At 36.2% G+C, this 17,734-nt stretch overlaps 1 protein-coding gene across 3 annotated transcripts in view; it reads left to right on the top strand.

Annotated features, from left to right (window-relative positions):
- Nucleotides 1-7,694, top strand: part of TTC29 (tetratricopeptide repeat domain 29) — a 262,108-nt gene extending 254,414 nt beyond the window's left edge. For 2 of the 3 annotated variants that reach the window (XM_082463411.1, XM_082463412.1), the window contains 2 exons: nucleotides 5,610-5,679; nucleotides 6,239-7,694. In XM_082463411.1, coding sequence (XP_082319537.1) covers nucleotides 5,610-5,679; nucleotides 6,239-6,263 — 95 coding nt within the window. In that variant the 3' untranslated portion in view covers nucleotides 6,264-7,694. The remainder of the gene's footprint in view (nucleotides 1-5,609; nucleotides 5,680-6,238) is intronic. The other variant, XM_082463410.1, reaches the window with a different exon arrangement.
- Nucleotides 7,695-17,734: the final 10,040 nt, after the last annotated feature.

Genomic DNA, 17,734 nt, shown 5'->3' with positions numbered 1-17,734 from the left:
AACATTTAATAAGATGGCCTGAAAGTATTGAGTTCGCCCTAATGTCGGTGACCATGAATTTAAAGTGAGACCCACTTGTATGTTTTTCCAGCCACACCGAGCCTTACACTGCAGGAGAGGAATAGGCAGAGAGTTGGATTTAACTGGGATTATAGTTTTGTCAAACGAATATAACAAAGTGAGAAAAAAAGGATAAGGAAGTCAGCCTATATGCAAGAGGGTGAATGACCATGGAGTTTAAATGGTACAAAGAAGGGAAAGAAGAAATCCAGATAGGGAGGAACAATGAAAAGATGGTAGAATTGGAAGTCCCAGTGGGGTTGAAGAATTGCTGGTGGTGGGGTAGTAGAGGGAGTGATCCAGAAAAAATAAAAGCTGGCCGTCTACTAGTTGAATGCAGGAAACTGAGTTTGAGGGGGGCTTGCAGTTACTGGTAATGAAAAAGTCTGAGAATGACCATGGGAATTAATGGCTACGGTAAGGTAAAGGACAAGATCTAAAAGAACAGAGCTCAAGGAATTGAGACCCAGGGTGAAAGAATCTTCTAAATGTACATTTAAATTGCTAAATTAAGAAAGTAGTGGGAAATTGACAATGAACCAATGATGAAATGAACTGAGAATGATCCAGTTGCAGGTATATCACAACAATATTTGATTATATAAATTGATGATGTGAGTTTTAGGAAGGGAAGAAGGGAGGGCAAATACGCTGAAAGAGAACAATAAGGAGGAGGACACCTGCCCTTCTGCAAGTACAATGGTAAGAGGACTGATGAAAAGGAAAACAAGAAGGGCTTCTGGGCTGGCAGTATCCTCAGAGGACAGCCAAGATTCTGTCAGAACAAGAAAGTAAGAGGAATTTCAGAAAATAAAGTGAGAATATAGTGGAAATGTTTCAGGAGTTGTGGTAGGTGGGACATGGGGACAAAATATGAAATATGCAGCACTTTATGAAAAGTAGAATGCAGGAAATGAAAGAGGACCTGGACACTGAGGCCTGTTATAAGCAAGGATAAAGAGCATCTTATTAGATAACTGCATTCAAGTCAAAAGTAGAAAGGCAGGAGACCTTCAAGATGTCAGAAGAGGAAGATGTGGAGATCACCTTCCTCCCCACAAATACATCAGAAATACATCTACATGTGGAACAACTCTTACAGAACACCAACTGAATGCTGGCAGAAGACCTCAGACCTCCCAAAAGGCAAGAAACTCCCCACGTACCTGGGTAGGGCAAAAGAAAAAAGAAAAAACAGAGACAAAAGAATAGGGACGGGACCTGCACCACTGGGAGGGAGCTGTGAAGGAGGAAAGGTTTCCACACACTAGGAAGCCCCTTCACTGGTAGAGATGGGGGGAGTGGCAAAGGGGAAGCTTCAGAGCCACAGGGGAGAGGGCAGCAACAGGGGTGCAGAGGGCAAAGTGGAGAGATGCCCACACAGAGGATCGGTACGAACCAGCACTCACCAGCCTGAGAGGCTTGTCTGCTTACCTGCCGGAGGGGTGGGGGCTGGGAGCTGAGGCTCAGGCTTCAGAGGTCAGACCCCAGGGAGAGGACTGGGGTTGGCTGCATGAACACAGCCTGAAAGGGGCTAGTGCACCACAGCTAGCCGGGAGGGAGTGTGGGAAAAAGTCTGGAACTGCCTAAGAGGCAAGAGACCATTGTTGTGGGGTGCGCGAGGAGACGGGATTCAGAACACCGCCTAAACGAGCTCCAGAGACTGGCGCTAGCCACGAGTATCAGCGTGGACCCCAGAGACGGGCATGACATGTTAAGGCTGCTGCTGCAGCCACCAAGAACCCTGTGTGCAAGCACAGGTCACTATCCACACCTCCCCTCCTGGGAGCCTGTGCAGCCCGCCACTGCCAGAGTCCCGTGATCCAGGGACAACTGCCCCGGGAGAACACATGCCATGCCTCAGGCTATTGCAATGTCATGCAGGCCTGTGCCGCAGCAGGCTCTCCCCACGTTCCGTACCCCTCCCTCCCCCCAGCCTGAGTGAGCCAGAGCCCCCTAATCAGCTACTCCTTTAACCCCGTCCTATCTGAGCAAAGAACAGACGCCCTCAGGTGACCTACATGCAGAGGCAGGACCAAACCCAAAGCTGAACCCCAGGAGCTGTGCAAACAAAGAAGAGAAAGGGAAATCTCTCCCAACAGCCTCAGGAGCAGCGGATAAAATCTCCACAATCAAATTGATGTACCCTGCATTAGTGGAATACCTGAGTAGACAAAAAATCATCCCAAAATTGAGGTGATGGACTTTGGGAACAACGATATATAAATTTTCTTCCTTTTTCTCTTTTTGTGAGTGTGTATGTGTATGCTTCTGTGTGTGATTTTGTCTGTATAGCTTTGCTATTACCATTAGTCCTAGGATTCTGTCTGTCCTTTTTTTTTTTTTTTTGGATAGTTTTGTTTTGTTTCTTTAGTACACTTTTTAGTGCTTGTTATCATTGCTGGATTTGTTTTTTGGTTTAGTTGCTCTGTTCTTTCTTTCTATTCTTTTTTTCTTTTTTAAATTACTTTTGATTTTTTTTAATTTTTAATAATTATTTTTTATTTTAATAACCTTATTTTATTTTATTTTTTCTTTCTTTCTTTTTTTCTCCCTTTTCTTCTGAGTCGTGTGGCTGACAGGGTCTTGGTGCTCCAGCCAGTGTCAGTCCTGTGCCTCTGAGGTGGGAGAGCTGAGTTCAGGAAATGAGTCCACCAGAGACCTCCCAACACCACGTAACATCAAACAGCAAAAGCTCTCCCAGAGATCTCCATCTCAACGCTAAGACCCAGCTCCATTCAACAAGGACCTAGAAGAACTAAAGAGCAAACAAACAATGTTGAACAGCAGAATAAATGAAATTAAAAATTCTCTAGATGTAATCAATAGCAGAATACCTGAGGCAGAAAAACAGACACATGACCTGGAAGACAAAATTCAGCACTCATTTATGATAAAAATCCTCCAGAAAGTAGGCTTAGAGGGAACTTACCTCAACATAATAAAGGCCATATATGACAAACCCACAGCCAACATCATTCTCAATGGTGAAAAACTGAAACCATTTCCACTAAGGTCAGGAACAAGACAAGGTTGCCCACTCTCACCACTATTATTCAACATAGTTTTGGAAGTTTTAGCCACAGCCCTCAATAGCCAAACCAATCTTGAGAAAGAAAAACGGAGCTTGAGGAATCAGGCTCCCTGACTTCAGACTATACTACAAAGCTACAGTAATCAAGACTGTATGGTCATGACACAAAAACAGAAATGTAAATCAATGGAACAGGATAGAAAGCCCAGAGATAAACCCATGCACATAAGGTCACCTTATCTTTGATAAAGGAGGCAAGAATATACAATGGAGAAAAGACAACCTCTTCAATAAGTGGTGCTGGGAAAACTGGACAGTCACATGTAAAAGAATGACATTAGAACACTCCCTAACACTATACACAAAAATAAACTCAAAATGGATTAAAGACCTAAATGTTAGGCCAGACAGTAGAAAACTCTTAGAGGAAAACACAAGCAGAACACTCTATGATATAAATCACAACAAGATCCTTTTTCACCCACCTCCTAGAGAAATGGAAATAAAAACAAAAATAAACACATGGGACGTAATGAAACAAAAGCTTTTGCACAGCAAAGGGAAACATAAGCAAAACGAAAAGATAACCCTCAGAATGGGTGAAAATATTTTCAAATGAAGCAACTGACAAAGCATTAATCTCCAAAATTTACAAGCAGCTCACGTAGCTCAATATCAAAAAAACAAACAACCCAATCCAAAAATGGGCAGAAGACCTAGATAGACATTTCTCCAAAGAAGAAATACAGAATGCCAACAAGCACATGAAATATTGCTCAACATCACTAATCATTAGAGAAATGCAAATCAAAACTACAATGAGGTATCACCTCACACCAGTCAGAATGGCCATCTTCAAAAAATCTACAAACAATAAATGCTGGAGTGCGTGTGGAGAAAAGGGAACACTCTTGCACTCTTGGTGGGAGTGTAAATTGATACAGCCACTATGGAGAACTTTATGGAGGTTCCTTAGAAAACTAAAAATAGAACTGCCATATGACCCAGCGATCCCACTACTGGACATATACCCTGAGAAAACCGTAATTCAAAAAGGGTCATGTACCAAATTGTCATTGCAGCTCTATTTACAATAGGCAGGACATGGAAGCAACCTAAATATCCATTGATAGATGTTTGGATAAAGAAGATGTGGCCCATATATACAATGGAATATTACTCAGCCATAAAAAGAAATGAAATTGAGTTATTTGTAATGAGGTGGATGGACTTAGAGTCTGTCATACAGAGTAAAGTAAGTCAGAAAGAGAAAAACAAATAGCAAATGCTAACACATATATACGGAATCTAAAAAAAAAAAAAAAAAAAAAAAAATTTGGTCATGAAGAACCTAGGAGCAGGACAGGAATAAAGACGCAGACATAGAGAATAGACTTGAGGACACGGGGAGGAGGAAGGGTAACCTGGGACGAAGTGAGAGAGTGGCATGGACTTATATATACTACCAAATGTAAAATAGATAGCTAGTGGGAAGCAGCCGCATAGCACAGGGATATCAGCTCAGTGCTTTGTGACCACCTAGAGGGGTGGGATAGGGAGAGTGGGAGGGAGATACAAGAGGTAGGAGATATGGGGATATATGTATTTGTACAGCTGATTCACTTTGTTATAAAGCAGAAACTAACACACCATTGTAAAGCAATTACACTCCAATAAAGATGTTAAAAAAAAAAAAAGTAGAAGAGCAGATATGAAAGTTAAGTAATAAATTAATATTTCTATTTATGTCTAAATTTCCCATATCTTATTTGATTATTTGGATTCTTTATATTGCTCTCTAAATTAATTGTCCTTCAGAGTTTTGCTTTAACAAGTCATCTTATCTCCAAACAGTGGCTGTTCCATTTGCCATTTCATATATCACAAGAATTCTGTGAGTTAGGAATTCGAACCTGGCTTGGCTAGGCATCCATTGAGGTTACCCAATGATAATACTCAACTGACAGATGGGTTGATCTGAAGGATCCAAGAAAGTTTTACTCACAGAGTGGAGCTTTGGCAGGATGGCTAGAAGGCTGGGCTCAACTGGGACTGTCAACTGGAGCATCTGTACATGGCCTCACCAGGAGGGTGGTAGGACTTTTTATATGGCGACTGGCTTCCTCCAAAGCAAGCATCCTAAGAGAACCAGGTGGAAGCAGCATAGCCTCTTCTTATCTAGGTTTGGAAGTCATGCAGTCACTTCCTCCACATTCTTTTGATTACAAAATAGTACTATGCCTAGCCCAGTTTCAAGAGGAGGGGAATTGGATTCCACCTCTTGAAGGGGAAGTGGCAAGGTCATAGTTTTGAGGAACGTGTAGAGTGAGAGATATCATTGTGGCCATCTTTGACCAATATAATCTGCACTGGTGATACAAGTGATACATAAACTTTTGTCATACAGGTGATAAGGGTAGATACCCCTGAAAAGAGATTCCCACGTTGAAACTCAAAAGAACTGTAAACTGTATTTGTGATAAACCATTAAATATATACCTCTTTTTTTCTTTAGGAGGGTCTAGAAGATCCACAATGGAAAGTTTATATCAAACCTCAGAGTTTTCAGAAGAGGACCTCAGTGGGTATGATAAATCAAGTTAAACTTTCTATTACATATCCACATTATGCAAGATACTAAGTATAATGTAATTCTCCAAACACAAAAAAGGTAACTTCATCTAACACTTGATAAGCTACTACTGAAACACTGGTTAAAAAAAGAAAGAAAGAAATCATAGAGGTACTTTTAAATAATACATAAGGTTAAGTACTTTTAATCGTTTAAGCTATGTCTAAAAATTACAGAATACAAAATCCAGTCGACCCTTGAACAACATGGAGGTTAGGGATGCCAACCCTCCCCACAGTCAAAAATATGCATATAACCTATAGTCAGCCCTCCGTATACATATTTTTCTCCATATCCTCGGCTCTGCATTTGCAGATTCAATCAGCCACTGATTGTGTAGTACTGTAGTATTTACTATTGAAAAAAGTCTGCATATAAGTGGACTCCCACAGTTCAAAACCATGTTATTCAAGGTCAATTGCAATATCTTAAAAGCAAGGTTTTTGTTTGTTTTTTTTTTTTTGCTTTCTAGTCCAATATAAAATTTAATTTTATAATTTATTTTATTTCAGATTTCCAGATAATCAAAAGAAATGAGACTTAAACCAACTTTTGACTCAACAACAAATCAAGAAGTAATTTATCATATCATTTCAGTCTTTGATACCTGTAATATGAGTATGTTACAAATAATAGAGTTATAATAAAACTATGACTGCATTTTCATTGGATTTTGTATTATAATTTGCTACTACAAATTTAGTCTAAAACATCTAAATCCATGAAAATTAAATATATCCCAAATGCTTAGAAATATCAATAATTATCCATAAGCTAAACTGTAAAATTTTCCTCTTATCCATTATTCTACCAGAAATAGTGCTATTACACTTGATGTTAGCCAAAAGGCTGAGAAGCAATAGAAATAATGCTATTATAGAATCAAAATTTGGTTGTGTCTAATGAGAAAATTGTTTTAAGCTTAAGGAAGTCTATGCTGAATAAAGGTAGGAAAAGATTTACTAAAATTCCTGGGAACCTTTTCAACATATGTAAAAGGATTGTAACCAATTGAGACTATCATACTGATAAGTACTGCTCAAAACAGTCTGCTTCACCAGGGTAAAGGAAAACTCGTTTCCTCTATTTGCCCCACTTCTGACACCAAATGTGTGAGTTTTTCCACTCCAGTTCTCAGCAGACACTGACTGGGTGTCTTACAATTTAACTTAATTCTGACACTAACTGCCAGGAGTTGGCACAGACCACAGATTAAGGGATCAGGTCCGTAAGACTGTCCCCCACTTCATATGCCAATTGCAAGCCCCAGCTTGTCACCTGTACTTCTGGCTGAGTTGGCCAGAACTGAGGATTCCCACAACCCCCTTCTCAGCTTCAATAATTTGCTATAACAACTCACAGAACTCAGGGAAGAAGATACTTACACTTGCCAGTTTATTATAAAGAGTATAATAAAAGATATAGGTGAACAGAAAAATAGAAGTATAGGGCAAGGCATGGGGTAAGGGGAACAGGGCTTCCATGCCCTCCCAAGGAGTAGCTCCCTCTGAACACCTCAGTTCATTCACCAACATAGATGCTTCCCAAATCCTTTCAGTTGCTTTTTATGGAGGCTTTATTACCTAGATATGATTGGTTAAATCATTGACAATTAGTGATTAACTCAACCTCCAGCCTCTCTCTCCCCAGAGGTCAGGACATAGGGTGGAAAGTTTCAACCCTCTAGTCACATGGTTGACTCCCCTGACCACTAGCCCCTTATTTTATGGGCTTTCCAAAAAAGTCACTTTATTAAAATAAACCAAGGTGTGGTTGAAAAGGTCTTGTTATTAATGACAAAACATGCTCCTTTCACCTTTATTCACCTTTCCAGAGTTGTTTAAGGTGCCAGGGACAAAAAACAAATATTAATTTATCGTATAATATTAGGAGTTCTGTGCCAGAAACCAGAGAGGAAGACCACATATATATTTCTTATTACAACATTACACTGTGTAAAAGTATATTTTATGATACTTTTAGCTGATCGTGTATAATGTATATAATGTATAGTATATAATGTATATAGTATATAGTATATAGTATATAGTATAGTATATAGTATATATATACTATATAGTATATAGTATATAATGTATCCATACCAATTTTAAAAGACTATGAAAATCCTTCAGTCTTAGGCCCCTCCCCTAATGTGACTTACAAAATGAGAGGACATAGCTGAAATAATTATGTGTATAATTTCTAGAGATTTGCAGATCTAGGGGAATCCACAAATGAAATTCTTTGCCAAAAATAAAGACTTTTACTCCCACTTAACCTTAGTCAATATACACTTTAATTTTGCTTCTTTTTAATTCCTCATGATTCAAGTTTGGGGACTAACTCTAGAACACTGAGGTGTGGAGTCATACTGCTTTCACATAATAGTGATGCATCCACACTCTGCTCAAGGTGATGATTCGGTGCAAATACCAAAAACTGTAGATGGGGTAAGTGGAAAAATAGAAGAATTATCCTTTGTTGTTTATTGAATCAATAAACCCAATTTCCACAGCATCTCTGATTCCTGAATTTTTTTTTTTTTTTTTGCCATTCCCACAGACTTCTATGTTTTGTTTTGCCCAAAAAGTAGAATTAAAGTTTGTTTATCTCTTTAAGGAAACCCCAGATGTCTCCATCAAGCCTTACAAAATATTGAGACAGAGAAATAAATTGGTTAAGGAGGTTTTCTGAGAACAAATCTTTGTTAAATTAACAAACAAGGAGGCCATTGGACTGAGGTGGTTCTAATGCCTTGGTGGCCTAAGTAAATAAGCTAAAACCTAAGCCTGTAATTGCCTCAAAGTTAAGAAATCAAAATTAAAGACAATCAATCACAAACAGCCAACTATGGTTTCCCAAATAAGACAACTGCTTAAGCTATAGCTAATCAAATAATTTCCTTGCTTTTATAAAAGTCTTGCCCCTACCTCCTATCAGTGGTGTTCCTAACCATTTCCAGTTTGGCACTACTGCCTGATTCACATTGGGTTTTAACCTTTTTTAATGCCTCAGCTTATCTTTTAACACCTTCTCTGGTGATCACCAGATCTCTTTTTTCCAGAAATTTCCTGGTTTAGCTAGAAACAGTCATTTAAAAGGGTGGTGCTAGTCAGGAACAGGAAATAGATCAATGGAACAGAAAAGGGCATTCAGAAACAGCCGAAATTATATATATAAATTTAGTTTATGATGAAGGTGATATTTCAAAACAATTGGGAAAGGATGGCATATATAATAAACATTCTGAAACCACTGGTTATCTGTTAAGGAACAAAATCTAGACTGTGTTCCCTATCTCACATCATCTAATCAGATAGAATTAGAAATAAACCAGGATCAAACAGAGAGGACTGTGTTTCTAACCTTGGGTTGGGGAATGCCTTCCTAATTCAAAAATCAAAGTCAGTTGCAGAATGAACAATGACTACAACATATGTGACTACATTAAAAATATTAATATGGTGAAAAGTTAACTAAATGGAGTTAAAATACCAATGACAGAGCAGGAGAATTTAAAATGACAAAAGAATTAATGATCATAAAACACAAATAATTTATTTTAAAAAGATTAATAAAGAAGAGAAGAGGAAGAAGAAAGAGAAAAGGAGAAGAAAAAGAGAAAGATAACTTAATGGGGAAAGGACAGAGCATAGCCTTGAATTTAAGTTGTTATTAGCTTAAAATAGACTGATATAAATGTAAGAGGTTTTATGTAAGCCTTATGGTAGCCACAAAGCAAAAACCTATAGTAGATACACAAAAGTGAAAGAGAAAGCAATCTAAGCATACTACTACAGAAAATCATCAAATCACAAAGGAAGAGAACAAGAGAAGAAGGAAAAAAGGAATTACAAAACCTCCAGAGAACAATTTTAAAAGTGGTAATAAGTCCATACCTATCAATACTTACTTTAACTGTAAATGGGCTAAATTGCCCAATCAAAAGACATCGAGTGGCTGAACGGATATATATATATAGAGAGAGAGAGAGAGAGAGAGAGAGAGACATAATGCCTGCAAGAGATTCTCTTCAGCTTTAAGGACAAATGGGACTGAAAGTAAAGGGATGGAAAAAGATATTCCATGTAAATGGAAATCAAAAGACAGCTGGGGTAACTATATTTATATCAGTCAAAATAAACTTTAAGTCAAAAGACTGTAATAAGAGATAAGGACATTAATATAATGATAAACAGTTCAATCCAACAAGAGGATATAACATTGGTAAATATTTATGCACCCAACATAGGAGCATCTAAATATACAAAGCAAACATTAACAGACCTAAAGGGAGAAATAGACAGCATACAATAATAGTAGGGAACTTTAACACCTCACTTTCATCAAAGACAGATCATACAGACAGAAAATCAACAAGGACACATTGGCCTTAAATGACACATTAGATCAAATGGCCTTAACAGACATATCTAGAACATTTCATCCAAAAACAACAGAGTATATATTCTTCTCAAGCACACACAGAATATAATAGGTCACAAAACAAGTCTTAATAAATTAGAAATTAATTACAGGAAGAAAATTGAAAAAAATCACAAACATATGGAGATTAAACAACATGTTACTGGTTCATAAACAACATGACCAATGGGTCAAAGAAAAAAAAAAAAGAAAAACTTGAGACAAATGAAAATGGAAATACAACATATCAAAACTTATGGGGTGCAACAAAAGGTGTCCTAATAGAGCTGTTCATAGTGATGAATGCCTACATTAGAGAAAGAAATATTTCAAATAAACAACCTAACTTTGCACCTCAAGGAGCTAGAAAAATAAGAACAAATGAAGCCCAAAGTTAGTACAAGGAAGAAAATTTTAAAATATTGGAACAGAAATAAAAGAGAGACTAAAGAGACAATAGAAAAGATGAACAAACTAAGATCTATTTTTTTAAGGTAAAATATACAAAGCTTTAGCTAGACTCAGCAACAAAAAGGAGAGAGGACTGAAATAAATAAAATCAGAAATGAAAAATAGATATTAAAACTGATACCACAGGAATACAAAACAGTATAAGAAAATACTATGAACAATTATATGGCAACAAATTGAGCAACATAGAAGAAATGGATAAATTCCTATAAACATATAACCTACCAAGACCGAATCATGAAGAAACAGAAAATATGAACAGACTGATTATTAGTAAGGAGATTGACTCAGTAATCAAAAAGCTCCCAACAAACAAAAGTCCAGGACTGGATGGATTCACTGGTGAAATCTACCAAACATTTGAAGAAGGATTAATATCAATCCTTCTCAAACTCTTCCAAAAATAGAAGAGGAAGGAAAACTGCTAAACTCTTTTTTACAAGGCCACCCTGATATTAAAATCAAACAAGGACATCACATAAGAGAAAGTTACAGGCCAACATTCCTGCTGAACAACAATGTATTAATCATCAACAAAATATTAGCCAACCAAATCCAACAATATATTAAAAGGATCATATACCACGGTCAAGTGGGATTTATTCCAGGGATGCAAGGATGGTTCAACATCTGCCAGTCTATCAATATAATACGCCACATTAACAAAATGAAGTGTAAAAATCATAAGATCATCTCAACAAATGCAGAAAAAGCATTTGACAAAATTCAACATCCATTCATGATAAAAACTCTCAACAAAGTGAGTATAGAGAGAACATACCTCAATATATCAAAGGCCATTTATAAAAAACCCACAGCTAACATCATACTCAGTGGTGAAAAGCTGAAAGATTTTCCCTAAGATCAGGACCACGACAAGGATGCCCACTCTTGCCACTTTGATTCAACATAGTATTGGAAGTTCTACCCAGAGCAATTAGGCAAGAAAAAGAAATAATAGGCAACCAAATCAGAAAGGAAGAAGTAAAAGTGTCTTTATTTGCAGATGACACAGTATTATAAATAGAAAACCCTGAAGACTCCACCAAAAAACTGTTAGAACTAATAAATGAATTTAGCAAAGTTGCAAGATAAAAAATCTACATACAAAAATCAGTTGCATTTTTATACACAAACTATCAGACAGAAATTAAGAAAACAATCCTATTTACAATTGCATCAAAAAGAATAAAGTACCTAAGAATAAATTTAACCAAGATGGTGAAAGACTTGTACACTAAAAACCATAAGACATTGATGAAAGATATTGAATACACAAATAAATGGAAAGATAGTCCATGCTCAGTATGAGAAGAATCAATACTGTTAAAATGTCCATACTACCCAAAGCAATCTACAGATTCAATGCAATCCCAATCAAAATTCCAACTGGCATTTTTCAAAGAAATATAACAAACTCCTAAAATTTGTATGGAAACACAAAAGATCCCAAATAATCAAAGCAATCTTCATGAAGAAGAACAAAGCTAGAAGCATCACACTTCCTGATTTCAAACTATATTACAAGCCTCTAGCAATCAAAACAATATGGTATTGACATAAAAACAGACACATAGATCAATAGAATTGAATAGAGAGCCCAGAATAAACACACGCATACATGGTCAATTAACTTATGAAAAAGAGCCAAGAATATACAGTGGGGAAAAGAGAGTCACTCCAATAAGTAGTATTGGCAAATCTGGACAGTCACATGCAAAAGAATGAAACTGGACCACTATCTTACACCATACACAAAAATTAACTCAAAATGGATTAAAAATTGAGTGCAAGACCGGAAATCATAAAATCCCTAGAAGAAAACATAAGGGGTAATCTCCTTGACATTAGTCTTGGTGATGATAATTTTGGAATTGACACCAAAAGCAAAGGCAACAAAAGCAAAATAAACAAATGGCATCAAACTAAATAGCTTCTATACAGCAAAGAAAATCATCAACAAAATGTAAAGGAAACCTACAAATAGGAGAAAATACTTACAAAACACCTATCTGATAAGAACTTGTATTGAGAATATATAAAGAATTCTCATAACTCAGTAATAAGACAAAGAATGCGATTTAAGAAATAGGCAAAAGATTTGAACAGGCATTTTGCCAAAGATACACATATAGCAAATAAGCACATGAAAAGATTCTCAGTACCATTTGTTGTTAGAGAAATGCAAATTAAAACCACAATGAGATATCACTACACACCTACTAAAATGGCTAAAATGAAAGTCTGAAAATACCAAATGCTGGAGCAACTAGAATTCTCAAAATCACTAATGGAAACACAAAACCATACAGCTGCTTTGGAAAAGAGTTTAGCAATTTCTTATAAATTTAAATATACACCATATGACCAGCAACCGACTCTTAATCACCTAAGAGAAATGAAAACGCATGTTCACTTAGACCTGTATGTGAATATTTATAGCAATTTTATTCATAATAGCCAAAAACTTGAAATTACCAAATGTTCATCAATGGTGAGTAAATAAACAAATTGTAATATATTTATGAAATGAAATACAACTCAGCAATAAAATGAAAGCAACTAAATATAACAAGATGAACATCAAAACATTATGCTAAGTGAAAAAAGCCAATCACAAAAATTCCATTTATATAACATTCTAAAAAAGACAAAAGTACAGAACAGAAGTCAGATGAATAGCTGCCAGTACTGGGGGCAGAGAAAAGGAAGTGACTGTTAAAGGGTATGAGGGAATTTTGGGGCCTATAGGAATGTTCTGTATTTTGATTGTGATGGTGGTTGTACTACTATAAACATTTCTCAAAGGTAACTGAACTCTACACTAGAGGATATATTTTACCGTATAAATTATAACTCAATAAATCTGACTTTTAAAAAAAGCAAAAAACAAAGAGGATATGACTATGGAGTAAATTCGGTCTGATCACAGTGTTATTTAAATACAGTTCTGTGTATTCATGGTTACATATATATTTATATGTGTATAGAAAAAGCTCTTAAATGTTCTAAATCGAAGTGTGAACTGTGATTATCTCTAGGGAATGGGAAAGGGGGAATAATTTTAATTTTGTACATGTATTGGTTTAAAATTTTCCACGTACATGACTATATATTGTGTGTAGGTGTTTTAACAATAAAAAAAATTAAAGACAAAAAACATTCTGCCACCATGGTGTAAAAGTGATTCCTTAACCATTTTCATTTCAAATACCCCATCTCATCTCACTCCATTTAAAAAGTGAGATTAACCATGAGAAAACTTTTTTTTTCCTTTTATAAGAACAATTCTAGCTTTGAAGTTCTAAATCCAAATAACACATCTTATTTTTTTTCCTCTGAAACTGTTTCTGTAATAACAGCATTTTCCTATAGTGTCTTCTTAAATTAATTTTAAGATACCTTAAAAAGATGTTTGGAAAGTTGTGGGAATATTTTTAATCAAAATGCCCACATCTTGGAAAACACTTAGGAAATTAGATGTATCCAACGTAAACCTGTAGGGAAGGTCAACCAAAAAAAGAATTTACAATCAAATGCTAAACAGCCACACTGTTATCCCTTCTGATAGATTTAATCAAAAGGTTTCTTTGGTGGTTTCTCCTTAAATTTCAGTTTGAGTCATTTTTATTTGTGAAACTGAAAACAAATCTGAAAACAAAATCAAGGTTTTATGATGACAGATGCAAATCACAATTGCATCAAATGCTAGTTCTTATCTATAAAAGGTCCCTCCATAAATAATGCAGTGAGGACCACTCACTGAGAAAGTATAAGTATTTACAATATTCTCAAATTCCTTTTTTATCAAAATGACAGTGCCTAAAATACAACATTCCCTAATGTACCACAATTATTTGAGCTTTCAGTTTCTCCTTTAAAAAACTGCTATGGTATCATCATGCCTTTTCAGTTTTTCATACTTTCTAATAAGATTCCCTAAAAGTGGTAAAAAAAAATTGTATCCCAAGTTACAGTAAGCAAATATCTTTGTTCCCCCACATTTTAGGTAACACTGATAGTATCCTGGTGTAGATATGCACTGATCTAATTTTTAAGGGACCCTTTATCTTTATTCTGTCCCCTTACTTCTTCCCTTCTAGGGGCTTTCCTTTCCTCTCATAGGATAGTGATAACATATCTGCACAGGAATGACGGTATATATAGAAATGTAGAAGACATATTTGGTTGACTTTCAAGAGCCTCATTTAACGGTGAAATATAGGGAGTACTTAGAAAAAAGAAATGAACATAATTTCCATTAAGGTGAAAAGCATTAAGTGCCTTCTTTCCAAAGTTACTTTACCCAGATATCTTTTCAAAGAATGTATTATATTATCATTATTACTAACTGGTATTTATCTCTTCTCCCCACCACTCTCACACACACACACGTACCACAGAAATTATAAAATGTGCCCTGGAGAGTAATGTGGCCATGCAATTATTTACAGATTCTTATTTTTTAAAAAAAAGATGACCCAAATTGACTGAAAATCAAAGAAAGAAAAAGATTCAAATGCTTTAGAATTAATTAATACTTCACTAAAAATTGCTTTGCTTTACAAACCTGTTGCTTTTGTTTCTAACTTCTTAATCTCCATCTGAAATAAGCATTTCTTCATAAAATCATACCCATCAACTTCATGAAATTGCAATTGATTATATTGTTATCTCAAAAATTTTGAGTATATATACAATAACTTTATATTTTATATTTTATATAATTATATATTATATATATTTATATAAATGTGAATTGTCTCAGTAGTTTAAGAAAACATTTTCATTGTTATTCAGACAATCTAATAGAATTAACCAGGGTGAATAAATTTGGCATCAGAGAACAATTAGCATGTCACCACTTTTAATCCCTAAACTTTAAAACATGTTCTGCACCCACTAGTGGTCAAAAAAATGCAAATTAAAACAAAAATGTAATCCTAGTATTTTACCTATCATATGATCAAAATTTTAAAAGAATAAAAATCACCAGTGTTCCAATGCTCGGTAAAATAAAGTGGTAAAAAAAAAAAATGTTTTTGATCTAAATGCAATTTGACAGCAGGTGCCAAAAGCCTTTAAAAACTTTTTGACCCTGCAATTTCATCTCTAAGAGCTTATCTGAGGAAATAATCAGACAAGTGAGAAATGTTGAAGGTGCAAAACTGCTTATTGAAGTTCCTTTCTCATGCTGGCATAAGAACAAATGAACCAAACCAAGATTCAACCTAAATACCCAATAATAAGTAATTGGTCAAATAACTTACAGTACCTTCATACTAGGTATATTAGTTTTCTGTTGTTGCTACAACAATTTACTACAAATTTAACATTTATATTTACATTTATATTACTGAATATGCATAGAAGCAATTCCTGAAAGATATTCCATAAAATGTTAACAGTTATTTCTAAAAGGTAGAGTTTTAGGAAAAAAGTCAAAGAAACAGATAGAACATGGAGTCCAATTTAGCTCTGCCCTGTGACAAATGAGATACCACACTGCCCTCTTCTCAAACTATCTCAATCAAGATTTAATGAAGGTTTCTGGACACAGTCTGGAAAAGAAATGCTCAAGTAAAGCCTGAAAGCTCCTCAGGCATAAGCTGCAGAGGCACCGAGAGGGACACCCAGCACCTCCTGAGGCGGGAGAGGTAGTGAGCTCAGGGACTCAGTAGGAGGAGGACCTTCAAGATGGTGGAGGAGTAAGACATGGAGATCACCTTCCTCCCGACAAACACATCAAAAATACATCTAAGTGTGGAAGAGCTCCTAGAGAATACCTACTGAACACTGACAGAAGACCTCAGACTTCCCAAAAGGCAAGAAACACCCCACGTACCTGGCCATATGGCTGACAGATCTTGGTGCTCTGACCGGGTGTCAGGCTTGAGCCTCTGAGATGGGAGAGCTGAGTTCCGGATACTGGTCCACCAGAGACCTCCCAGCCCCACGTAATATCAATCGGCAAGAGCTCTCCCAGAGATGACCTTCTCAATGCTAAGACCCAGTGCCGGTCAATGACCAGCAAGCTCCAGTGCTGGATTCCCCATGCCAAACAACTAGCAAGACAGACACACAACCCCACCCATTAACAGAGAGGCTGCCTAAAATCATAAGTTCACAGACCCCAAAACACACCACTGGACGTGGTCCTGCCCACCAGAAGGACAAGATCCAGCCTTATGCACCATAACATAGGCACCAGTCCCCTCCACCAGGAAGCCTACACAACCAACTGAACCAACCTTACCCACTGGGGACAGATACCAAAAACAATGGGAACTATGAACCTGCAGCCTGCGAAAAGGAGATCCCAAACACAGTAAGTTAAGTAAAATGAAAAGACAGAGAAATACACAGCAGAGGAAGGAGGAAGGTAAAAACCCACCAGACCAAAAAAATGAAGAGGAAATAGATAGTCTACCTGAAAAAGAATTCAGAGTAATGATAGTAAAGATGATCCAAAATCTTGGAAACAGAATGGAGAAAATGCAAAAACATTTAACAAGGACCTAGAAGAACTAAAGAGCAAACAAACAATGATGAAAAACACAATAAATGAAATTTAAAATTCTCCAGAAGGAATTAATAACAGAATAACTGAGGCAGAAAAACAGATAAGTGACCTGGAAGATAAAATAGTGGAAATAACTACTGCAGAGCACAATAACGAAAAAAGACAAAAGAATTGAGGACAGTCTCAGAGACCACTGGGACAACATTAAACACACCAACATTCAAATTATAGGGATCCTAGAAGAAGAGAAAAAGAAAGGGACTGAGAAAATATTTGAAGAGATTTGAAAACTTCCCTAAGGGGGGAAGGAAACAGTCAATCAATTCCAGGAAGCACAGAGAGTCTAATACAGGATAAATCCAAGGAGAAACACACCAAGACATATATTAATCAAACTATCAAAAATTAAATACAAAGAAAAAATATTAAAAGCAGCAAGAGAAAAGCAACAAATAACATACAAGGGAATCCCCATAAAGTTAACAGTTGATCTTTCACCAGAAACTCTGCAAGCCAGAAGGGTGTAGCAGGACATATTTAAAGTGATGAAAGGGAAAAACATACAACCAATATTACTCTACCCAGA

This window comes from Balaenoptera physalus (genome assembly GCF_965194825.1).
Source record: "Balaenoptera physalus genome assembly, chromosome: 5".
NCBI classification, from domain to species: Eukaryota; Metazoa; Chordata; class Mammalia; order Artiodactyla; family Balaenopteridae; genus Balaenoptera; species Balaenoptera physalus.
Note: the sequence above shows the minus strand (reverse complement) of the source record. Positions and strands in the feature narration are given on the sequence as shown.